Source organism: Cuculus canorus, chromosome 5, assembly GCF_017976375.1.
Source record: "Cuculus canorus isolate bCucCan1 chromosome 5, bCucCan1.pri, whole genome shotgun sequence".
In the NCBI taxonomy this organism is placed as follows: domain Eukaryota; kingdom Metazoa; phylum Chordata; class Aves; order Cuculiformes; family Cuculidae; genus Cuculus; species Cuculus canorus.
Window position 1 is genome coordinate 51,340,102 of NC_071405.1, and position 24,491 is coordinate 51,364,592.

General features: G+C 55.7%; 2 protein-coding genes across 6 annotated transcripts in view; both read left to right on the plus strand.

The window, feature by feature from the left end:
• DGKZ (diacylglycerol kinase zeta) overlaps positions 1-15,673 on the plus strand; it is a 44,360-nt gene extending 28,687 nt beyond the window's left edge. For 2 of the 3 annotated variants that reach the window (XM_054066665.1, XM_054066666.1), the window contains 18 exons: positions 72-212; positions 723-801; positions 1,095-1,150; positions 2,550-2,612; positions 2,859-2,932; positions 3,045-3,156; positions 3,411-3,610; positions 3,897-3,997; positions 4,134-4,213; positions 5,478-5,547; positions 7,384-7,424; positions 8,002-8,192; positions 8,646-8,677; positions 9,402-9,445; positions 9,820-9,940; positions 10,453-10,489; positions 10,780-10,879; positions 13,285-15,673. In XM_054066665.1, the coding sequence (XP_053922640.1) occupies positions 72-212; positions 723-801; positions 1,095-1,150; positions 2,550-2,612; positions 2,859-2,932; positions 3,045-3,156; positions 3,411-3,610; positions 3,897-3,997; positions 4,134-4,213; positions 5,478-5,547; positions 7,384-7,424; positions 8,002-8,192; positions 8,646-8,677; positions 9,402-9,445; positions 9,820-9,940; positions 10,453-10,489; positions 10,780-10,879; positions 13,285-13,401 (1,659 nt within the window). In that variant the 3' untranslated portion in view covers positions 13,402-15,673. Of the gene's footprint in view, positions 1-71; positions 213-722; positions 802-1,094; positions 1,151-2,549; positions 2,613-2,858; positions 2,933-3,044; positions 3,157-3,410; positions 3,611-3,896; positions 3,998-4,133; positions 4,214-5,147; positions 5,193-5,477; positions 5,548-7,383; positions 7,425-8,001; positions 8,193-8,645; positions 8,678-9,401; positions 9,446-9,819; positions 9,941-10,452; positions 10,490-10,779; positions 10,880-13,284 lie in introns of all 3 variants that reach the window. The other variant, XM_054066664.1, reaches the window with a different exon arrangement.
• Positions 15,674-16,380: 707 nt separating this feature from the next.
• Positions 16,381-24,456, plus strand: MDK (midkine). Of its 3 annotated transcripts, none has more exons than XM_054068621.1 (5): positions 16,381-16,515; positions 22,712-22,795; positions 22,887-23,048; positions 23,157-23,318; positions 23,760-24,456. In XM_054068621.1, the coding sequence occupies exons 2-5, from the start codon at positions 22,717-22,719 to the stop codon at positions 23,783-23,785; spliced, it is 429 nt and encodes a 142-aa protein (XP_053924596.1). In that variant the 5' UTR covers positions 16,381-16,515; positions 22,712-22,716; the 3' UTR covers positions 23,786-24,456. The 3 variants fall into 3 exon arrangements, with proteins under 3 accessions (XP_053924596.1, XP_053924595.1, XP_053924594.1); XM_054068620.1 differs by lacking the exon at positions 16,381-16,515 and adding an exon at positions 19,047-19,205 and having other exon boundaries at positions 23,760-24,455; XM_054068619.1 differs by lacking the exon at positions 16,381-16,515 and adding an exon at positions 19,105-19,253.
• Positions 24,457-24,491: the final 35 nt, after the last annotated feature.

Below are 24,491 nucleotides of genomic sequence, written 5' to 3' on the forward strand. Positions count from 1 at the left end.
AAAGCCCACTGTTTCTGGGGCATCTCTACAGGAGGCAAGTAGGACACTCACTGAGTCCTGCTCTTCACCAGGGTTACACAGATGAGCCTCTGTCCAAGATCCTGTCACATGTGGAAGATGGGAACATTGTGCAGCTCGATCGTTGGAACCTCCACGTGGAGCCAAACCCTGATGCGAACCCTGAGGAGAAGGATGAGGCAGCCACTGAGAAGGTGGGACACCTCTTCACATTCATGGCATTTATTGGGAGTTTGCGTTCTTTTTCTCCCCCTGGCTCAGGCAGTCCAAGCACCTGAGGCTGCAGTGCTGTGTTGGTGTTTCTCTCTCCCTGCTCCAATTCCACTCCTCTCCTCATGGCTCTGACCTCCAGCCTTGCATGCAGAGGCATGTAGAGATCAGAACTAAATGTTCACCTGTGGATTTAAACCACAGCTTTTACCAAGTACAAGCCCAGTCCCCTCAAGACTGTTTCTTTAGCGGAAACATGGGTGATTGCCGGGTACCTTGGAGAGCAGAGTGCATCCCTTTGGATCATGTCCCTTACCTCTAGGAGCCAGGGTCCATCATCTCGGGCTGATGACCTCTGTATTTTCCTCAGAGGAAGGCAAGCCTCTGCTCCTTCATCCTCATGAGTATGGTGTATGACTTGGCTAAAGCCTGACTTCATCTTTTCTGTGGCCACACACTGGCAACCTCATCTTTGTTCCTCCTTTCCATTTCAGCTCCCCTTGGATGTCTTTAATAACTATTTCAGCCTTGGTTTTGACGCACGGGTGACGCTGGAGTTCCATGAATCCCGAGGTACAGGGGGTTGGCAGGGCTGGGGCAGGGTCTGTGGTGATGGAATGTCCCAGAGGTGGGCCTGTAAAATGCTCCTCAGGTAAATGAACAAGAGGATTGCCCCAGGGACAGGGCTGGGGGTGAAATCTGAGGAATAGAGGCTGCAGAGGGGAGAGAGGGGTGCCTGCATGGGGTGACAGCCAGGGGCAGCCTCTTGGCTGAGGCTGGCTGGAGAGCCATGTCTGGGGAGAGCTGGCAAGTGAAGTATTTCCATCTGCAGGCCAATGAGCTGGGCTTTTTTCTCCTTTCCCTAGAGGCCAACCCAGAGAAGTTCAACAGCCGGTTTCGGAATAAAATGTTCTATGCTGGGGTGAGTGTGTGGAAGTTATCTGGGCATGCCTTCGTAGCAACCTTGGTGTCAGCTGGAGCACAGACGTGATCCTGTCCACACCCTCAATTCAGCCATCTGAGTTACATGGGCCTTCACGTGCAGCCAAGCTGAGACCCCCCCAAAGCAGGAGAGGTGCTTGAGAAAGGCTGCAGCCCCAGGAGTCCCAGCTCCTCTTTGGCTGCGAGTGCTGCTGGCAGTACAGCTTGCTCTCTGGCCTGTGGTACAGTTGCTGTCTTGATCTCCTGCCACTATTGTTCTTATTCTTCAACTAATGGATGGTCATCCAAGCAGGACCTCCCTGGAGCTGTGAGGAGGCCAGCTGTCCCCCCTGCAGAGGAATGGGAAGCCTTTCCATAGTGTCCCTACACTACTTTTGTCTTCTATTTTATACGTTGGATTACTTACAGCTCCTTGGCTAATTATGCCACCTCCTGTATCTCACCTCTAAAGCTCTGTGGCTCAGTGTCTTTTTTGATTGTCTATCCCTTCATCCTCAGTATACCTCCCTACCAAGGTGTGGCTGAGTGACTGGTATTTGAGCAATACTAAACACCAAGTGCTGCTCTGTACCATCTCTCTCTCATGTTGATGTCTCCCCTTCTCCCTGTACAGTTAAACCCAAAGGGCACCCTAGGACCCGTGATAAAGGAGGCCGTACTGTCACTCCTGATGTCTGTAGATGAGTGACATCAGCTCTGTTTTATGGTACTTCATTGCAGTGTGACACTGAATTTGTCTCTTGTGACTCGAGTCTCTCACAGGAGACCCACCTTCACAGAATCATAGAATCGTAAAATAGTTTGAGTTGGAAGGGACCTTAAAGATCACCTAATTCCAACCCCCTTGCCATGGGCAGGGACACCTCCCACTGGATCAGGTTGCTCAAGGTCTTATCCAACCTGGCCTTGAACACTTCCAGGGATGGGACATCCACAACTTCCCTGGGCAGCCTGTTCTAGTGCCTCACCACCCTCATTGTGAAGAATTTCCTTCTGATGTCTAGTCTAAATCTTCCCCTCTCCAGTTTATAGCCGTTCCCCCTCGTCCTATCACCACATGCCTTTGTAAAAAGTCCCTCCCCAGCTTTCTTGTACGCTCCCTTCAGGTACTGGAAGGAGGCTTCTTCCCTGAAGCTGGGACTGAGCTGTCAAAGGAATACTGTGGGGTGTTACTAAAGATACCTCGAAGTTTTTGATAGGCAAAATGGCTGGAGGAAGGGATCAGGTTGTTTTGCGAGGAGAGAAGAGACAGCTTTCACCAATGGACAAGGAAGGGGTTTGGTGCTCTGAGCACATGAGGTCTGAAGGTTGGTGCCAGGGTTCCTGGATACCCATGTCTGTGAACATGTGGATGCTAATGCTGTCTCTTGCCTTGGCAGACGGCTTTCTCCGACTTCCTCACGGGGAGCTCCAAAGACTTGGCAAAGCACGTCAAGTTGCTTGTGAGTGTGCTGGGGTGCTCTGGGCCAGGGAGGTGGTTGAGTTGCCAAGGGGCAAGGAGCAGTCAGTCCTTTGGTACACTGTATCTCAGGACTAGGAGGAAAATGTTTTCCTGGGGACATTGGCTTCCCCTGGCTTTGAGAACAGTCAATGTTGGAATAGCAGAGGAGGACATCATTTCCTCCCAGGTGGGTAGGGTGGGCCAAGCCTTCCTTACAGCAGCCTGAATGCCTCTGTGTTGTCTCCAGTGCGATGGAACAGACCTGACCTCCAAGATCCAGGACCTGAAGCCCCAGTGCCTGGTTTTCCTGAACATCCCCAGGTAAGCAGCCCCTGGACCTGTCCTTATGCGCTGGGATTCTCACCTCCATGCCACAGATCCCTGCCCAGGTTTTGGGGTTGCTGTCCATGCATCGCTTGCCATTCCTTCATAGGTACTGTGCAGGCACCACGCCCTGGGGCAATCCTGGGGAGCACCACGACTTTGAGCCGCAGCGCCATGATGATGGCTGCATTGAAGTTATTGGCTTCACCATGACATCCCTGGTGAGCAAAACTGTAGATAGCAATGAGGGGAATAACTGATCCAATTGATAAGGCACCAGCCAGCTTCCCAGCTTCTTTTCTGAGGAGCTGCAGCGCTGGCCTGTTTGACAGTGTCTGCTCTCTGAGATTTAGGCAAGGTGCTGTCCTGCCCTAGTCTCTGTGGATCCTTTCCAGAACTTGGTTCACTGGCAGCATCTGGCTGATGCTGAGCACCCCTCAGTCCATGCTCCGTTCTCACTCTGGACCCTTCGCAGGCTGCCTTGCAGGTTGGTGGCCATGGGGAGCGGCTGTGCCAGTGCCGGCAGGTGGTTCTCACCACGTCCAAGGCCATCCCCATGCAAGTAGATGGAGAGCCCTGCAAGCTGGCACCTTCCTGTATCCAGATCTCCCTACGCAATCAAGCCAACATGGTGCAGAAGACCAAGCGGCGCAACTCCATGCCTCTGCTCAATGAGTAGGTTCCCAAGATCAACCTGCCACCTCTCCAAAGCAGAAGGGATGGAGGCGGGAGGGGTGGGCCTGAAACATCACTTCTAGAGGTATTTAAATCCTCTCTCAAGAAGGGCCTGGGAAGGTATCAGGTCACAGAAATATGTCCAGACGGATGCTGGAGAAGCTGCTAGTGCCAACCTCCCCACTTGAGTCTGTGTTCTTGCCTGTTTTGGAGGAGTGAATGGGGTGAAAAGAAAGTGCACTGTCACTTTCTGATCCCTTCCCTTTTCCTTCCCCCCTGCATGCAGCCAGCAGCCAGTGCCTGAGCGGCTGCGGATCCGAGTGAGCCGAATCAGCATGCATGACTACGAAGCACTGCACTATGACAAGGAAAAGCTGAAGGAAGCCTGTGAGTGATGAGCTGAGTGACCAGGGGGTGGGAGCAGCAGTGCCCGAGACTGGCAGTGCCCTCAGCTAAGCTGTGTGAGATGTTGGGGTTGGGGCACAGGCTGCTCCCTGAGCTGTATCTGTGCCCTGTCATGCAGCTGTGCCACTGGGGATCATCGTGGTTCCAGGAGACAGCGACCTGGAGTTATGCCGAACCCAAATTGAGAAGCTTCAGGAGGTGAGGGTTTGCATGGGAAGCAGTCATAGCCAGATACCAAGAATGAAGGGGCTCAGGGAAGGGATTTCCAAGCCTGCCTCCTTGACCTGCATACACCAACACCAACACAATACTAGAAGTTCCTACTTCTAGTAGCAGGTCACAGTTTGCCTGCACCCCATGGTGGAGGAAGGATCCCAGGCAGGATAGCCTGTTGCTTCTTGCTCTCTGGCATCTTCTTTCTCAGCGTTGCTCTTCTGACCTTGCCTGGATTAGGGTTGTCCCCTCTACAGCTCTTTTCATTTGCAAGTAGTAACTTTTGTGCTCTTGTCAATGTGCTAGTGTGTGTCCATGGCCTGGGCACAGCCTATGGAACCCTTACCCTTGGTGAGCAATGCCTTCTGAGCCCTCAGCATGCCTCCTGGTGCCACACTGCTCAGTCTGATTTTCTGTCAGAAGGCTGAAGGGACTTTGCCTGTGGAAATCCCATTCAGCATGTGCATAGTGTCTCACAGGGCTGAGTTGCAGAGCAGCTTGCCCAGGCTGGCACACTGGCATCTGCTCCTTGCTCTACCTGCTCTGCATGTCTGTCCCTTGCCTGCCTTGTGCCCAGGCACGGGAGAGGACAAGCAGACAGTCGCATGGCCAGCAGCTCCTGGGCTCAGAGGTCACATTTTCCTACAGCATCAGCCTGGTAGCCTGATGCCTCTGCAACCTCCTGCACCTCTAAAACTGTGCATTGAGGCTGGTGTTCCTCAGTCACCTCGTGGTTTACCCTTCTCTCTCCTGCAAACACTGTGCTCTGGTGTCAGATCTGAGCTGGGACCAGGGACCTAGGCCAGGCAGTGTGAAAAGCCAGCTATGGCAGCACATTAAGCAAACCCCCGTGGGACGAGAGAGGTGCTGGGGGGCCACACAGACAAATGCTGTAACGGCACTCCTTGCCTTTCTGCAGGATTTTCTTCCACAGCCCTCTGCTTTAGAGCGCCTGCTCCTTCAGGTGTGTATGGCCCCGCTCTGTCCCCTGGGCCCACCTGTCATTTCCACTGTGCCAGTCTCATGGGCTCATCTTGTGACACATCTCTTTCCAGTGAGATGGTGTCTGTCAGCTCCAGTCTGTGCCATGCTGCTCCTCGTTGCTGTATGCTGTGCCTATGTTCAAGTTTCCCTTCCCATCCAAGCACCTGTGGTTCTCCATGTATTCAAGTGCCTCCCAAAGCAGGAGGAACTCTCTGGGGAGAGATGGGGAGGACAAAGACATGACTTTATCCTCTTTTATATGCAGGAGGGAGATGGAGCCAAACCAAAGACACTGTCATCCCAGAAACTGTCGCCCAAGTGGTGCTTCCTGGACTGTGAGTGTCATCTTCACCTGAGAGTGCCGACTGTCTCAATCTGGGGAAGTGAGGGGAAAGACCCTTAATGACAAGCCACTGAGAGCCACTTGGGACTCAGGGATGTTGGTGTCTTTGCAGCTGAGCGCAGCCGTGTTTCCGCCCCCCCCCCCCGCTGTGTCTCTGGCTGCCAACCATGAGTGGAGCGAGAGACACCTGCTGGTCTCCTGCCCGTAGAATAGAAGGTACCCTGGCAGCGTGCATCCGGTCACTGCAGCACTGCTGGGTTTGCTTTCCTGTGTCATGCAGGCAGGGGGCCCCCTTGCTCCAGCTTTCTCGGGGTGAGACTCACCTGGAGCATCCCAGTGGTACAGGAGTGGGCCTTAGCTGCTGCATCTCCTCTGCCTGAAAGTAGCCTTCTCCTCTCCCTTTGCCTTCACTGACCAAGAGTTCTTCCTCTGTACCCAAAAGTCGGCTGAGAGAAACGACTGCTGATGGCGATTCATCTCCCTGACTTCCCAGGAGCAGGACATAGAGCACAGCAGAGCACAGCTTTGTGCAGTTTCTTTTTCCCTTTTGGGTTCTAGCCCTGCTTGTGGAGCTTCTGGCGCTGCTGCTACTGGGTGTCACCAGTACTGCTGTAGCAGGACCACTTTCCCTCCTGCCAGTCTCCCAGCAGCAGCTTCTGGGCTCAGGAAAATGTGTCAAGAAAAAAGGCTAGAGCCTCATTCAAGATAGCACAGATTAATTTGAGTGGATGAATTATAAACCTTTAGCAGCAGCTCCCTGGCTGCAAATGCCCAGCCAGGACAGGATAAACAGTGCTCTTCCACTCCTCTCAACTGCTCTGGCCTATTCCCACTCTGTTTGCGGAAACAACTCCCTGAGTCCCCAAGGGTCCCACCACAGCAACCTTGCCTAGGTGGACACCAGCAGCCTGGCAGAACATGGGGGAAGTGTCACCTTGTGTGGGGACCCAGTTGTTGTGGTGCTGTGCTCTTGCTTGTCCTATTCTCCCCTGGTGATGCTGTAACTCCCAAGCCTCTCCCTGTTTCCCTGGGGCTGGTGGTTGTGTGGGTCTAACTCCAGCACAGCCACTTGATCTGTTGGTATTGAAGTAGCTACTCTCCTGACGTGGGGATCTCTCTAAGGAAGAGGGATAAACAGAAGGATGCATTCAGACAGGCTGCTGCCAGGAACAGGCTGGATGCTGGTTTGAAACTCTCCTGCTGTCCTAGGAGACAAGGGCTTGGATCTACAACTAGTGGTGGCTTGCTCCATTGTACCTGGCGTCACAAGCTCTGACGTGACCTCATGGTGGTCTGTGGGACATTATTCAGTAAAGTCAGCAGGAGTCTCAGATCCCTCTTCTCCCAGCCCTGCTTAGTGCTCCCATTTCTTAGAACTGCAAGAAGATGCACAATGTTAAATTGGAGTAGTTCCTCCCCTGGTGCTGAGAGTGCTGAGACATGCATTGCACAGCCCTGAGTCTTGTCTGCTCAGGCTAATGTTGGAGCACCTGAAAGCCCCCAGAACAGCCATGCCATCAGCTAGATGTGTTCTTGCCTTCCCTGTGGCTCCCTGCCAGGAGTCATTGAGGAGATAGCAAGCAAAGGTGTGTTGCATAAGGGCATGGTGATCTGTGAGCCCACGGAGCTGCCTCTCAGGTAAAGAGAACAGCATGGTCCTGAAGGGAATGAGGCTGCTCCTGGTCAAGGGGTGCTGTTTGCTTTGTTGTGCCCTCTGTGCAGGCCACAAAGTGGCTGGTTAGTTCACTAGCACTTGGTGGCAGAAAGTGGCTGTTTCCCTCATCCCATGCCAAGAATCACTCTGTCTCACTCTGTCCCTGTCTTACAGCAACCACAGCTGATCGGTTCTACAGGATAGACCGCGCACAGGTGAGCGTGGCCCAATCTTCCGTCATCATCCCCCTCACCATCTGCTGGGAAGGCATGTCCTGCATTCACGTGGACCAACAGGCAGACTCAGCCTCTGAGGGACACAGGTCTCACATCGCTGCCTGCCCTGTGGCATCAGCCAGGGGCTGGCGTGATGTACCCAGCCCAGGTCTCTGTGGAAAAGCAAGTGTGGGCAGGAGCTCAGATACTTGGATTGGAAGCTGCCTGCGGGACCCTGTAACAGAGGGGTTAAGGAATAGACATGTAGCAAGGCTGGCCAGGGCACCCACTGCCCGGGGTCATCTTACCCAGCATTTAAATACTTTCCCTAATTATCTGGGGATGCGGATGTGGAGATGAGATATATGGGTCAGCTGCTAGGTTGGAAGGAGATGGGAAACCTGAAAAGGAAAAGGAAACACTGAGGCTTCCCAGACACTTGTCCACAGACTCTTTGAGCCACTGTTGCTCTGCTGAGCGAGTGTGTGGGCTACAACGCATGGGATGTGAGGGGGTGGTAGATGGAGCTGTGCAAAAGTAGGTCTTGCTTTTGAAGAAGCTAATCTGTGCCTTTCAGGAGCACCTCAACTATGTGACAGAGATCTCTCAGGATGAGCTCTACGTGCTGGACCCTGAGCTGGTGATCACCCAGACTGTGGGCACCTCTCCTGCTATGCCTGACATTGTTGACTTGTCCGCCACACCTACTGGGCACCATTTTGCATTCCCCTCATCTTCCTCCTCTCCACCCCTGTCTCCTGCCCCAAGGTGAGTCTGGAGTGGGGGTGCTGGACCTCAGGAAGGATGGGCAACGATGAGAGAGCCAGGGTTGGTTCACAGCATTGAACCCTGGCCCAGATTACAGGAGGGCTTCCTGGAAGCAAATGGGAATTCACTGCTGAGTTAGATCATGGGGTGAGATGCTGTTCCATCCTCCCTGCTCCCCAGCCAGTGCTATTGAAGGTGGTGGGGCTTCACCAGGTGACTCAGCTGATGGGATCAAGCCATAGAAATGGGAGTGTATATGGGGCAGAATCGATATTGGGGAAGAAGCAGATAGCATGGCCAAAGAGCGGCAAAGTCCCTTGACTTTGCTGATGTAGGAGATCCCCTGCCTGATATGGGAGTGCCACGGGCAGGATTCTCCACATCCATCTCTGCAACTGCGATGATCTAGCAGGACTGGCAAGGCTAGTTACAGCTTTTCGTCTTCACTTCCAGTGCTGATCCTGAGTGCTACATGCCACACAAAGGTAAGTCCTGTCACACCCCTTCACAGATCATGCTATTTTGGGTCCATGCCACATTTTTTTTGGCCTGGCCTGGCCTTGATGTGCAGGCGGGTGCCCTGCTGTCTGTGTGCTAGGTAGGAGCGCAAAGCCCCGCAGACTGGTGACCCCAGAATTGGGCAGGAGAGACCTGACAGTGATTGCTGGAGTTAACTGGCCAGGCACCTTCCTGACTGCCATGCAGGAAATGACATCGCTGAGGGGTTAATCCTCCACCTGCAGAGCCTAGAGCTGTGGGTTGGGCTGGGGGTCTGTCTGTGCCAGGAGGAGCTCAGGAGGTGGGAGCACAAGGTAGGGGCCTCACTGAGCTGAGCAAACTGAGATTCCTGGAGCCTGAGCGGAGCCCAGTGCCTGGAAGCATGAGCGAGTCATGGGTGAGAGTTGTCTTGGCTGCTGGCTGTCACTCAGGATATCTTCTTCCTGCTTCCATTGCAAGTCATTCTGCCCATGGGCAGAGACTGCTTCCCCCTGCATGTGCATCTCCCTGAGGCTGAGGTCTGGCTGCACCCCCAGCTATGTGGGGTCTCCCTCCTTCCCCTGGCTTGTCTGGAACCAGTCTGACCAAGAGGTTGGCACCTGGAAGAGCTCCAGCTGACTGCTGAGTCCCCAGTGCCTAACTCTTGGCCTCCCCAATTAGATAAATGGCTTTACAGCTTGGCTTTTCTGACCCAATCTCCCTTCTTTGCAGACGACCCTCTGATAGAAGCTGCTAGGAGCGGCAACTTCAGCAAGGTAGGCACTCCTGCTGCCTATTGCGATGTGCAGCTGGGGCTGCCTCTGGGTGCTCGCCCAGCAGCCTGATCAGCTCTGGTATTACTCTCAGGCTATGGGAAGCCCTTCCAGCCAAATTCCATGATTGCCCTAGAGCAGCTCCTGTCAACAGCCTTCCTCTAGAATTGGTAGCTGGAGACCAGACAGGCTCCTAGCAAGAAGCCTTGTTCCTCTCCTGGGGTACACGGAGGGAAGGGACTCTGGGGGTGTGGCTGAGCTGGACAAAGCCATGAATATCCACACAACCTGCTGGTCACCCCAGGGAAGCGATGCTGGGGCTTGGGCCTTGGAGCAGGGAAAGGCAACTCATCCTGAGCCATCTGGCAATCCCGTAGTTCCAAGAGCTGCACCGTGCTGGGAGAGACCTGATGGTGCGAGACTCCTCGGGCCAGACCGTCCTTCACCATGCTGTCAAATCGGGGAGGAAGGACATCGTTAAATACATCATTGACAATGGTGAGCTGGGGCCAGAGTGTCACCCTTAGCAAAGAAGCTCGGCAGCCAAAAAAGCCCAAACCTCTCTCAGAGAGGGTGTTTCTGGGCTTAGATCTTCCCTCTGGATTTGCTACACCCTCCTTCTGGCGTATGAGCTTTCCCTGGCGTCTCTCTGCTAATACTAAGGTGCTCCCTTGGCTGTTGCTGCATGCTGGCAGGGACCAGCGTGTCTCTGGGAAGCATTTCTCAGTGTCCTGCTTCTGCCTTCAGGGCAACTGACCTGTTGGTTTTGGCAGCTCCCACTGATATAGAGGCTGCTTTATTTGTATTTGGATATTTCTCTGTACTGAGTATACAACTCTTCTTCCTTGGGCTCAGCTGCACTCAGATGCTGTTACTAGCCTGAGTGCTTTGGAGTCAGGATGTTTGCAGGCAGCATGGACATAGAAGCCCCTATGGAAAGATGCAGAGTGCAGCTGGGGAGTAGGTGGGTCTGTCTGTGCCCTCACTATGCATTGTCTTTCTCTCCACAGCCCCTTCAGAAATCCTTGATGCCACGGAGGAGGAGAAGTAAGTTGCTGCTGACTTGCATTACCTGTTGGCCAGACCCTCTGCGAGGTGACTTGTTGTCTAGGCACTTATCAGCTGCCCTCACTCTCATTACTACCGTGGTTCCCAGTCCACTCTGGACTGACTGTCCCTGAGCAGCATCCCCTCCTCTGCCAGAGTTGCCAGGACAAGCATGCCACCCACCATGAGCTTCTGCTGCAGCTGAATGGCTGTCCCTTGCTGCCACCCATGCATGCTGCATGTCCACATTTTGGGGGGACATCTCACATCTCCCGCTTTCTCCTCCCCAGTGGCGAAACCAGCTTGCACCAGGCTGCCGCCTTACGCCAGCGCACTATCTGCCACTACATCGTGGAGGCTGGGGCTTCACTCATGAAGACGGACCTGCAGGTGATGGCAGGAGGGCTGGTGGTGGGGCTTTCTAGGAGGACCCGGAGTCTAGCAGGAGCAAGGCCAGTAGCAGAGCAGAGCAAAGGTGCTTTGGCTGGGGTCTTTTCTAGCCAGAGAGGCGCTGACATGATGAAGCACCCATGCTTGCCTAGTGGAGCCCAGCTGCAGAAGGGTTAAATGCCTCTCCTGCCTGTGCTTCTTTCCCTGTTGTTTTTTTAAATTAGAAGCAAGGGGCTGGAATGTCTCATCTCTGTCTCCCCCTTCCCACTCTCCGGGGTCAGAGCAAGGACAGTCTCACTACGAGCTCCCTCCTAGCTGCTGGGCTTTCCCCAGCTGTCCCCCATGGGCAGCCGTGATGGAGGTGTAGGGAGCTCCTCTCTGCAGAGGCAGTACTTTCCCTTACATGACAAGTTAATTGAGATGTGCCTTGGTGCTGGGGAGTTGTGCTAGCTGCAACAGAGGAGTTGTAGGAAGAGGACTTGAGGCTGTGTTTTGGTGCAGGACGTTCCCAGGGCGGGTGGACAGCACAGGGGACATGGTTATGTCCATCTGGCAGAGGCTCATAGCAATGGGCTGTAGCAGAGGAGTTGTGGCAACAAGTCAACAAGTGCAGTCTATGAGTCTGGGGCACAGGAGAGGAGCCCAGTGGGGTGCAAACTTGCTGGGGGCTAATAGACCTTGAGGACTGCCTCAGACAATGTGCAACCACCTTCTCAGTTGTCAGGGAGATGTTGTACAGACAGTCTGTGGCTCCCCATCACTCCTCTTTGGTCCTGGCCAAGGCTTGGGCTTTGCACAGTCCCCAGAGCAGGGCTGGAGACTCAGCTAGCAGCTGCACTGTAAGACAGCAATGCCCAGGTGAGGTGGTGACTGGGCAGAGGCAGGGGAAGAGGGTAGGTCTGGGAGCACAGCTCCCATTGCTGTGTGAGTAGAGCAGCCCCCACCCTACCAGCAAAAAAGGGAGCCCTGCTCAGGCATAATGAGCTGCCTCGGGGAGTGGGGCTTGCACGTGCCTGTGCAAATGCATGTCCAGGTTTGTAGCTGTTAGGGTCACCCCTGCGCTGCTACGCTGACCTTTCTTGGGCCCCAGGTCACAGCCTGCCTGTGCAGGCACAAACCCACCTTGTTACAAGCCCCGATGTCAGACCTGTGGTGCAGGTTCGGAGTGGGTTGATCCCACACCCTGCAGCAGTGAGGGAGGCTTAGCCTTATCGTTTGGCATGCGTCTGCCTGGCTGGGCAGAGGGGCCCTGGCAGCTCCAGTTTCAGGCTACAGGCAGGCAGCATTTCATGGGGCTTCTGCAGGAGGGTGGGAAAGAAACTCAATTCCTCCTCTGGTCTTTCCCCTACTTTGTTAAATGAGCACTTACATTCAGGGGCTGCAGAGAGGTGGCCCCATGAGGAGAGCTGGCACAGAAAAATGGAGCATTATCACTAACCCTGCCTGCAGGTGTGCAGGAGGATGTGTGGCACTGCAGAGTATGCACAGGTCTTGGGGTGCATGAGCAAAAGTGGGACTTTCTTGGGGTATCACACCTCTTTTTAGCCATACATGGGGGGACTTTTGTCCACAGCTGCATCTGGGCCCAGCAAAGGCTCCATGTGTCTGACCATTGTTCCTGCTGGAGAAATATGCTGTGAGTCACCCTGGAGGCACAGGCACCCTGCCACAGCCACCCGTGCCCGGCTGCACATCAGAGGATGAGCTGGGCAGGCCAAGCATCCCTTCTGGGTCCAGTTTTCAATGGCCACGGCAGAGTGCCAGGCTTCCGCAGCCTTTCTCAGCGGCATGGCAGAGCCCAGGCACTTGGCGAGGAGGAGCAAGGAGCAGGGGGAGGGAAGGGGGAGAGGAGACAGAGCTGGGAGCTGTTAACAGATTTGCTTTTTATGGAGTGCGGGAGTTCATTAGTGGACACAGTCCAGATGGCTGCAATAAGCTGGTGAAATGTGATCCTCCTCTGGGAGCAGGAGCGCTAGCGGGGCTGTGAGAGGGAAGGGGGGTTGGTATTCCTGGGCATTCCCCAGACATACCCCTCATTCCTCACCCTCTCCTGTCTGCCTCCTCAGCACCAGGGAAGAGCAGGTCATGGGGACCAACTTTTGTCTCCTCTCATTGGGTTGGTGAGTGTTGGGGCCAGTTTCTGCCATGGCCTGTGTGCGAGGCCAGTGGCCCTTCAGAGGACAGCTTCCAGCCCTGTGGCAAAGTTGGGGTTCTCAGGAACAGGCTTTCGCCCCATGGTGACCATGTGGACATTGAGCTACTGCCCACCCCAGGGCTTGGATGGGGGCTCTGCTGGACCCAGCTGCAGCCACCTTTTCAGTGGGGGAATGGGGACACCTTTGGTGTGCTGAGGCAGTGTTCAGGCAGTGCTCGGTGCTCTGACATCTTTTGCCCACCCTGTGCAGGGAGACACCCCCAAGCACCGGGCTGAGAAAGCCAATGATCCTGACTTAGCTGCCTACCTCGAGAACCGACAGCACTACCAGATGATCCAGCGAGAGGACCAGGAGACAGCTGTGTAGTGCTCGGTGTGCCTTAGCCCAAGCCAGCTTGGGCAGGACAAGGAGAGGATGACAGCAACTGGCAGAGCTGCGAGCCTGGCCCAGCCCTCCTTAGATGACAACCTGGAAGAGCTCTACCCCAGGCTGGGCTGGGACTCTGTTTATGAGGACAGCGAGTATTTGGGACTTGAAGCCTGGCTCTTTGTGTGTACCCCTCTTCGCCCTCATCTACCACATTCCCTGCCCAAGATAGGCGCCATCCTGCAGCCCTGTTAGGGCTTCAGCCTGGACTGCCTTAGGTCACCCTTGTGCGCGGGAGCGATGCCAGTGCCCCACCCCCACCCCTCCAGTCACCTGCCTATGATCCTTGTGGGATATTGTTGCTCACCCCTTCTCCCTGCCAGCAGTGCCCCTCCTTTAGATGCATGTTCATGCCCTGTTCCTCCTCTCCTGTCTGGCACAGCCACGGGAGGAGCAGACTATGCAGGCAGACAGCTGAGACAGAATTTGCCCCAGTAGAAGCAAAGATGATTTGCTACCACTGCCTCCTTTTCCCTCTTGGCTGTTTGGGGCTGTTCCGGGTCTCTCTGGCCCTACCAGGACCTTCTGTGGCAGGAGGGTAAGGTGCTGGTGCACCCAGCCTTTCCTCAGAGCGTCTGGGGCTGGTGCAACTGGAAGCAGCAGAGCTACTGCCCTCCCAGTTGCCTTTAGTGTTCAGCCAGTTGGCAGTCTACCCTGAGGCAGAGAAGGGAGACTAACAAGCCCTCCCACCATCCTTCCCTCCACAGGGCTGGGTAGGGCAGCCTACATCCCTGATGTCTGCTGGGCATCTCTGCATGAGCCTGCTGCAGCACGTAGCTGTGGTGGAGAGCTGTGCTTAGCCTGGGCGCTGGCTGCAATGGTGCCTGTTGTATTTCCCAAATGCTGACTTGGATCTGGCTGCTCTCCCTGCTTCAGCTCCTTCCCCAATGCTAGCCATTGCACTGGGCTGGAGGGGCATTGCTGGGATCGGTTGTTCTCAGGGATCACCCCATGCCCCTCAACCTGTCAACATGCGTCTTACGAGTCTGACTCCTGCCATCCCCCAAACTGGACGCAGGGCTTTGCAGGGAAAACTTGGGAGCTTGCCCAGCCCAGACCCAAGCTCCCTGGGTAGGTCACCGGCTCGTCCTTTCCAGTTTTAGCAGAAAGAGGGATTTGGATGCATAGGAAGTATCGGGGCTTACAGCCCTGAATCATGCCTGTGAATGGATGGCATTTCACCTACCACCTGCCATGGGGCACCATGACCTCTCTTACCTATGGGTGCTGAGCATCCACAGTGATATCAAGCCAGCCCTTCAGCGACATGTTTGCAGCACTGTCAGTCACTGGTACCAGGAGGTGCCAGCAGGGGTTAGAGGTAGGGTTAGGCTGATGACTCTGGACCTTGCAGACCTTGCTTTGCCATTTTGGGTGGGCAGCAGTTGTGAAGCGGATTGCTGCTCACAGCTTGGGTCCAAGGAGAGGATGCTGCTGATGCATGGGGTCTGTACGGTCCCACCTGCACTCACACCCAGCTGTGCCGGCTGGGTGGCACCGTTCAAATCTCTCCTAATACCAAAACCAAAAAAAAGGTATGAGGATACCACAGAGAACCAGAATACCCTTCATGTTTTTTGGCTGGGAGGCAGAGTTCCCTTGGAGAATGGGGTGTGCTGTGGTGGGGAACAGAGGCACAGTGCAGTGCAAAGTGCCAGGGGGCAGCAGCAGGACTCGCCATTAATAACAGTAGCACCCCAACATGTTCAGAGCTGGGATGCTCCAGCAGCACCCAGAATTCCCATTAGCACTGCTCACTGGCCACCAACAGACAAGGCATTGTCATTTTGTCAAAGGTGCAAACTGTTCCCCCCCTAGCCCAGTCCACAGGCCTTTACAGCCCCAGCTTCCCCATTTCTCCCTGGTTTTGTATCTTCCCTTATAGTTTTTGTACAGGTAGTTAAGAGACACACTGTCCCCCTCCCCACCATGCGCGTGTGAGCTGAGTTGCTGTGCAATTCCAAGCCTGGCTTGTATTTCAGTGAGAGTGGAGGGGGTGTTGGTCGCCCTGCCGGTGGACGGCAGGAGTTCTGTGCAATACCTGGGTCTGTGTTTTCTAGTTGCTGTTGTAGGACTGTATTTTTGTAACTCTGTAAGGGTACCAGCTCTGACAGGCTAAGAGCCTGGCATGAGCCTGCATTCCCATCGCTTTTTTGACTTGGACTGTTTGGATGTTGTTTCTTGCCGCTGAAATAAAGAGATGGATGTTTTAGTTCCTGTCTCCAGTTGCATCTGTGAGAATGTAGTGGACATTGCACTAGCGACACCCCTCAGGGTTGTGCCCTGAAGCTCCTGACCCTGTCCTAACTGGGGAATTCCCTGCTGGACCATGTCTTTGCCTGCTTCCCTGCACAGCATCCCTGTGGGACAGTTGCTGGATTCAGTAACTTTGTCCTGAAGGACCTTCTCCCTGACTCTGTGGTGTACATCAGGATTTGGTGTAACGTGGAACAAGGAGAAAGTGCACTGCCATCCCAACTGATCCAGAAAGGCTTGGAAGTGAGTCAAGAGCTGTCAGCAGGCTGTTCCTGCCCTGCTTTGGTTCCTCCTTGGGGGAGGAGGCAACAGCCCTGGTGTCAGTCCTGCCCTGCCCTTTGCCGCCGTGCAGCTGTCAGTGGGTATTACAGCAGCATCCAGCCTCCAGATTTCAAAAAGTTTGTCAGCCGTTTTCGTGATGAGCTGTCCCCAGGCACACTGCTCTGCAGAGGACGAGCCTGCTCAGCGGCTTTTCCCGTTCCTTCCCAGCTCCAGAGGGAAGCACTGGGGTCCTGCTTCCCCATTCCTTCCCAGCTCCAGAGGGAAGCACTGGGGTCCTGCTTCCAGTGCTGAGCATTGTTAGGTGCAACATCGAGGGCTGGGATTATCTCCAGTGAGAGGACTGCTCTTCAGTTAAAGAAGTGGTGGATTAGGGATCCTTCTGCTTCCAGCCCTGGACTCGTAAGGACAACTGTAGCCAACACTACAACAACTATCTTTCCTGCAGAGTTTCTTCTGCAAAGGGAGGTAACTGCTTCGGCCGACAGCATGCTGATGAGGGAGCTGAGGATGGACATGGTGGGTAATGGGGAGCTGTACTCACCTTAAACTTAGATTCCTGAGGGCAGCTTGGCAGTCTGCCTTTTGGTCCTGCTGCCCCCTCCCTGCCTGGAGAACCAGACTCCTTCCCCAGCTGCGTTGTCCCTTCCACCCCCCACCTCTCCCTTTCATCACCTTCAGCATTTCAGCTCCTGCCTAGAGCTAACAGTGGGGGTCTGTAGTGGGTGTAAGGCACACCAAATTGTTCCAGCCTCCCTGGGCCATTGCCCGGGGATCAGGCGGACGTGTGACTAGGAGGAGGGGACCTGCTCTGCTTCAGTGCCCAGATCCCGGCGTGTTGGCGCTTGGCCCATGTCTAGGCAGCGAGGACAGTCAGTAACCATGGCAATGAGAATTTTCCAGCCGTTCCGGTGTCAAATTTATGGTGAGGGAGAGAAGCAGTCCCAAAGTGATCGCTGTGATGAGGGGTGTTAAGAAACAAGCAGTCTACCTTTGGGGCAGAGCCCTGCCCTTCTCTCTGAAGGGCCTCAATATCCCGAATTTCTCCCTTACAACTGGGTATCAGAGATCCAAAGACCTGTCTGGACTCCTGTGGGATGGAAATACACCTGGGGGTGTATGCACAGGGGGCACACGTGCAGGTTGGGAAGGCCATGCCAGCCCAGCCCCAGCTAAACAGAGATGGAGTGACAGCAGTTAACTTCATTAATGATTACCTGCCTCTGCAAAGCTGAATAGGGAAACCCACCCACCCCCGCCCCATGCATAGCTGTGTCCCCTTGCTGGCACTGCTGCACTGTGCAGGATCCCCAAGGATCAGGCTTCAACTGGAGATGGAAAATGTGGAGCCAACATGCCAAGAATTATCTTGGGATGTTTTTAGAGGTAAAAAGCTCAAGTTAAGCAATTGCAGGGAAATGCACCTGGGTTGGTCACGCTCCCTCTCTTCCCTCCTTTCCTCAGTATGAGGCCCCTTTCTACAAACATAGCCTTCTGCTGCTTATTTGAGCTGGGAAGGAACCATTCCCCTCACATACCTAAGAAAAGGCCTGAAGGGACCAAGCACAACCACTGCTGAGAGTGATGTGCACCAATGCATCTCTGTTCTCTCATGCAGTCAGCACCTGTCTCCTGGTCCCCAGCCTGAGGAGGGGAATGGGAAGGAGTGAGAATTTGCATAGGGCTTCACCATACCTTGGGCTGCTCTGCCCTGGGGCCTCCAGCAGTGCCTCTGTCTTCCAGACAGAGGTGACTGAAGAAAAGCAGCAGCGCTTGCCCCACATCCAGCTTTTTCACCATTCTACCAGGCCCTGGTTTGCTCATCACAGCCCCACAACTCAGATCTGCAAACCTGATGCCACTGAACCTCAGCCAAAAGCAGCCCGCCTTCCCCTTCTTTTTGGCCATGATATTTGTCTCCACAGCTTTCTTCAGCTTTGGTTTAAAGGCCCAGCGATGGGGAGCTGGAGGGAACTACTGGCTTCACTGCCAATCTAGCTGTCAAGGGACCATTTCTGCACCCTGTGCTCAAAGCTACAGCTCAGTATGTTCTGACCCCTCACCACCCAAGCAGCACCCATTACTGTGTATGCAGCAGGCAGGGGAGAAGACACACTCACAGTTGCCAGCCTTTCTCTAAACTTTTGCAGGTGTTCAGGAAACTGCTGGCAGGGTGTGAGTTAAATGCAGGAATCTCTCGGAAAGCATTTTGAAGCAGCTCATAAAAACCAACTTCCCCCCAAACCCCACCTGTGGCAGCCCTGCTCTCAGCAGCCTTCTTCCAGGGGAAGGGGTGGAAAAAATTGCTCCATTGCATAGCCCCATTCTGCTGGCATGACAATTGCCTTTCTGGCTGGTAACTCCAAAAGAGAGTTGGCTTGGCCACTGCCTCTCCTCACCTCTTAAGAAAAGGGATGGATAGGGGGAAGGGAGCAGTCAAGTCTGCAAGGTCCTTTCACCCCCAACCAGCCGTCTGATCTCATACTGTTTCTTGGTCCAAGGCGAAGGGCTGCAGCATGGCCGAGCTGGAGACAGGCAGGTCGCAAGGGACAGGACTGGACAGACCCTTGGTCCAGCATGGAAGTGATGTGCTGCTTCAGGTGCTGAGCAGGTACCCCCTCCCCAGGGCGCTCCCCGTGGGGCTGAGCAAGCAGGGAAGGGTGAAAAGGGCAGAGACCGTGAAACGACATCAATGCCGATGGCCTTGATGCTTCCCCATCAAGGGGACGCTTCCCCATCAAAGCGAAGCGTTCCCCATAAAGGGGAGGCATCCACGGAGCTGGTGGAGACAAGGGGTAGTTTCCCTCACTCCAGCCGGACCCCGGGATGCTCCAGGGACCATCTCCCAGCCCCAGGGGAGCCCTGCCCTGCCCAGCTTTGCAGCTCGCCCAGCTTCAGCCGCATGGCATTGCCTGGGTGCGTGGTCAGCCGAACCCCCACGGCTTCGCATCTGCCTTCCCGCAGGCAGGGGGACAAGGGGCGCCGGAGTCCCGCGGGGCCTCCCCTCCGCGCCCGCCCTGCCTTTGTGTCCGGCCGAGGGCGGGGGGAAACGGAGGAGGAGCTTGCGAAAAGTTTTGGGCTAAAAAAACCACCTTTTTGCTGCCGGCCGAGCCCGACGTCAGGGGCCGCTGTGCGCTGCGCGGGGCTCCGCACGCGGCCGCTACACAAAGACAGCAGCTCCGCTCCGCTCCCACCGCCCCGCGCCGCAGGTGAGTGGGGTCCCCCCCGTACTCGGGGTCCGACCCCCAGCCCCGCAGGTGAGTGAGTGTCCCTTCCCCGGCCTCGCAAGTCAGTGGGGTTCCCACCCCCCCCAGCACCGCAGATGACTGGGGTCCCCCCGCCGTAATCGGGGTCCGACATCCGCCCGCCCGACGCCACAGGGATGGGCGCCTCCGGTAAGGCGAGCGGCGACCTCCCCCCCGGGAGGGCGGCAAGAATCCAGCCTCAGGGCTCCCCGGCCGGGGAGCGGGCTTTGCCGGGGCGGGAAACGTGGCCCTGGTTGGGAAGGGGCTGCGAGAAAGGCGGCGGGGAGCGGGGGTCTCGGGGGCGGCTGCGGGTTCCCCTGCGAGAAGTCGGGGAAAAGCGGGAGGAACGAGTCCTGGAGGGAGGCAGAGTTCCAGGAGAGCAGGCAGAGGTTGAGCCCTGGACACCGCCTTGGAGAGCACCCCACACCGGTTCGGGGAGCGCTCAGGTGGTGGGAGATGTTCTGGCCAGAGCCTGGGGGCTTGGTCACCGCCAGCCGACACGGGGGAAGACCGGCCCGAGGGGAGGCGGCTGTGGAGCATCCCTCCTGGGGAGGGAACAGAGGCAGAAGCGTGGGAGAGCGCTGCCTGCTCCCCTTTATGCCCCACGATGCATAAGCAGAACGCACAGCAAACCCTTTCCACCCGTAGCATTATCTCCGCCCTGCAAAGGGAAGGTGAGGCCATCCGAGGGGAGCCCCACAGACCCCATGGCTCTGCTCCCCTCCAGTACCTCCAGCAGAGCCTCTTGGTTGTGCTAACACCTTGGCTCACTGGTAAAAGCTCAATCTCCCCTTTCCTGGCAGCAGGGAAATTCCTACTGGCTAGGTGCTGTGCGCCCTAAGCCGTGGGCTCCCTGAGTGCTGGGCTCCCTGCCTGGAGAGCTCAGCCCATGGACCGAGGGCAGCAGTCCTTCGCCCATCTCTGCCAGAGCCAGCTGCAATTTGAGCAGAGCCAAGAGGTCCTGCTGCTGGAAGAGGGGCTGTGAGACCCTGGCAGCTCAGCAGCCACCCTGCTCCCAGGAGAGCATTGGGGTAGCAGCAAGGGGACAGGAGCTGGGGAGGATGATGTGGCCTATGCTAAGAAAAGCACTTGCCTGTGGCGCTGCCTGGCCCCAAGCGGTGTCCAGAAAGAGGTCCCGTTGCAGTGGTGACTATTTGGGCTCTGTTTCAGCGTCACCAGATGATATTTTTTTTTTTTTTCATAATGCTGATCCTAGATTATTCAAACCCAGCTAAAAGACAGGGGGAAAGGGGAAATGAGGACTGCCATGGTGTGGTCAGACTCCGAGTTGCTCCGTTTGTGCAGCCCATTCCTGAAAGGGCCCATTGCAGTGTGAGAGCCAGGCAGGATCTGAGCAGGAGAAGAGCCAGGTCCCTGCAGGGATGCAGGAGGAGCTGGGATGCCTGAAGGCAATGGCAGTCAGACCAGAACAGTTCTTGTTTGACTGGCAAAGGGGGGATCACGCTGTCTGGAAAACCAGTTGGAAAATGCACTCCTTTTCCCTTCTAAATGCTCCAGTATGAGCCATGGCTGTGGGTTCCTGCAGACCTTTGCCTGGGAGAAGTGGTGTGCTGGGCAGAGCCTGGGAGCAGATCCAAGATTCCCTGGGGCTGTATCTGAGCTGCCCCTCAGAGCCTCCCCTCCCACATTCCTGCATACACATGGGCAGGGCCCCATGGTACCCTTGCTGTGGTGATCAAAGGGTGTCCATGCTTGCAGACGAAGCAAGGGTGAGCATCACAGCTCGGGGGCTGTCCACCCTGACCGCTCAGAAGCCATGTCTGCAGGATCTGAGCTGGAAGGAACTGGGCTGGGAGATTGGTGCAAGAGCAAGAGGGAAATATTCTGCTGCAAAGGAAAGAAGAGGTTTTACAGAGCATCTGAAATCCAGGGAATGCTGTGAGTAGTGTGGGTGTCAGAGGTACTGCCCCATCCAAGCTGCTGCAGAAAGCAGGACAGGAGTGCCTGTAACTCAGCTCAGCCCCATCTTGCCAGTTGCAACCGGCCTGCCTGGGCTGAGCTCTTGCCTCCTTTGAAGGTAGCTGGGTAGGAACAGAACTGAGCTGTGCTGTGCTGTGCTTGGCAGGATGGCTCCCAGCCAGGCTGGGTGAGGGGGAAGGCAGCTCTCACCCCCTCAGCTGTGCCTTCAGCCAGCCGGCCTGTGTAATTCCCTGTGACAGTTCAATGCAGAGCGAAGCCGGCAGCTTAGCAGCAATGGATGCATGAAAGGTGAGTGTGCTGAAGCCTGAATAATGCGGGGAGCTGCTCTCTCCAGCGTGCTACCCGGGGAGCCTGGGGGCAAAGAGCAAATGCTAACCCCAAGCTCTTCTCTGCACTGATGTCCCCCAGGGCACAGGTGAGTCCTGACCTCTAGCCAGGTTCCACCAAGCCCATTGCGGAGCCAGGACAGGTACTATCTATGTATTTGCTGGCCATGCAGATATGAGTGTCATCCTAAAAGGCTTTGGGGGAGCAGGGAAGGTGCCACTAGACTTGAGGCGCTCATTCTGCACATCTGCACTCCTGCTAGGAGCAGGAGCTGGGATGCTACTGTTGACAGCTGTGTCCCCATGGTGGCAGCTGGAGCGGACTTGTCACCTGGCTCAAGGCCACCGTGTTGGGCGACAGGACCCCAGGAGCTGCACCCTTGTATGCACCCTCATTTCTGACCTGCTTGACCTGCTCCCAGGTGTATGCACACTCCCTGCTCTGGGCACTGTTGCTGTGCTGGCTGCTGCGGTGCCAGCAGTAGGTGCAGCTCTCCCACTCCATCTCTCCAATGAGCTCCCATGCTGTGGAGACTTTTTTTTTTCTGTTGTTTAATCCACCGATTTAGCTCTCAGACCCCTCATAGCAGTGGGTTTGGTTTTGCTGGGCTTTTTTCTTTCCATCCCTGGATTCCTCTGGAGCTGTAGAAAGGTACCATGGCAGCTGCATTCCCCTCGTCACAGGGCACTTTGGTGTGGGGTGGCCAACAGAGCAACAGAGAAATACAGGGTGTAGAGGGTGGGCACTGGCACCAGGGAGCAGGACCCCTACTGCCAGTGTTCAGGCAGGGGCTGCTTTGTTTCCTGGGGGCAGTAGCAGCACAAGCCCTGGGGCAGCCTGGTCCTGGGGGCACCCAACCAAAGGGCTTTCTCCAGTTGCTGGGGGAGGGGAGGGTGGTGTCCCATGGTGAGTATGTTGGCTGCATGCAGGGCAGTGAGGGTGCTGCAAGGGTGAGAACAAGCCCCCAGCCCAGGAACTCCCTGGCCAAAGGCAATTGCTGAGATTCACAATTAACCTTCCTATTGCAACTAATACACGTTTGGGTGACAGTGAGCAGGATGTGGGGGTGTCCACACATGTGTCCAATAGAGGCATCTGTCATCTCACTCCCAGGCAGGCTGCCCGCAGCCCACCGTGCCACCTCCTTGCTTCTGCATCACACCTTGACTCCTCACCTGCCTCATTCTCTCTGTCCTCCCCAGGCAGGATGCAGGTCCGGGGCCTCCTCCTCCTCCTGGCACTGATGCTGCTGGCTGCCACCACTGAGGCTGGCAAGAACAAGAAAGGTGAGGGGCAGCCCAGGGCTGGGGGCTGACAGCAGGCCAGGGTGTGCTCCCATGCCCCCACAGTGAGCACCCACTCCCCATTCCCTTGTAGAGAAGGTGAAGAAGGATGGCTCCGAGTGTGAGGACTGGCGCTGGGGACCCTGCGTCCCCAACAGCAAGGACTGTGGCCTGGGCTACCGTGAGGGAACTTGCAAAGATGAGAGTAAGAAGCTCAAGTGCAAGATCCCCTGCAACTGGAAGAAGAAGTTTGGAGGTGGGTGCATGGTGGCGGGGTGGCTGGGGACCACTCTGGGCTGGTTGCCCAGGGCTGGTACCCGTGCTGGGTCCTGGCTGGCTTTGATGCCTCTGTCCTCTCTTCCAGCTGACTGCAAGTACAAATTTGAGAGCTGGGGGGGGTGTAGTGCTCAGACGGGTGTGAAGACTCGCTCTGGCATCTTGAAGAAAGCCCTGTACAATGCCCAGTGCGAGGAGATAGTCTATGTGACCAAGCCCTGCTCTTCTAAGATCAAGTCAAAGTCCAAAGGTCAGTCCCCACTGCTCCTGTTCCCAGAACAGTCCTGCTGAGACTCCGGGCAGGGGCTCTCCAGGGACAGATTGGCCCGTTGCAGTTGGGGTGTGGTGTGGGGTATCACATAGGCTGCTCTTCCCTCTGTATCAGCACATATGACTGATGTCCCCAAGTCCAGCTGCTGGCTGGGTGGGATGCAGATGCTGTTAGTAAAAACCCTTGTCCATCGTGCAAGTCACCACCAACTTTGAGGGGGCAAGGATTTCCCCCTCTCCTCAGTGGGGCTGGTGCAAAAATGTGGCTTTGCATGGTGAGGGAAGGCTGCATGCAGGGATGCAGCCCCTGCGCCATGCTGAGCTGGCTGTGCTGGCTACATTTCTGCTATGGCAGCACCTGGGGGCTGGGGTGCTGCTGGCAGACTCACTAACTCTTGTCTCTTGTGCTTCTTGGGTGCAGCAAAGAAGAGCAAGGGAAAGGACTAGAGCAAGAAGCAGCATCCTCGTCAGTCCTTCGACATGGTGCCTATGGGGCTGTAGCTGGCCCACATTCCAATCGTCCTTCTCCTCTCCTTTCTCCTTTCCATGACCTCCTCTTTCACTGAGATGCCTTGTTTTATTTGCTAGTGTTGTAGAGAGCAAACCCATCCATTCTGCAGGAGGGGCTGCCCCCCTCCCTGCTGCCTCGCCACCAATGCCGGTGCATCCCACTCGCCTCCTCTCACCTAGGGTGGGCCTGTAGAGCTGGGATGAAAACATATTTTTTCCACTGCCTGGCACAAATGAGTTGCCTTTGGTGTATCCTTTTGCAAGCCTAGGTGCCTCCTCGCTCCTCTTCTAGGTACCAGTGGCCAGAGGTGAGGGTTGGGTGTTGCATGCCTGAGTAACCCCCTACACTCATGCCCCTTCCTCACATGAAGAGTGCTCTCAGCCCGGGGAACTTCTTTCAGCATCCCTTTGTCCGGGGCAGGAGTTTTCTGCAGCAGCTCCGGAAAAAAAAAGCCACCAGTCCCAGGAACCACCACATCCCCTCTCCTGCATCACTTCTAACCATGTGTGTGAGTGCTGGAACTGCAGCCCCTCTGCCTTCGATGCACTGACATTGGTGCTGGGTGGAAGCTCTCACTTCTTTTGGAAAATGGGGTTTGTTTTCTTTTCCAATAAACTTTTTAAAAAAATAACTGAACCCACC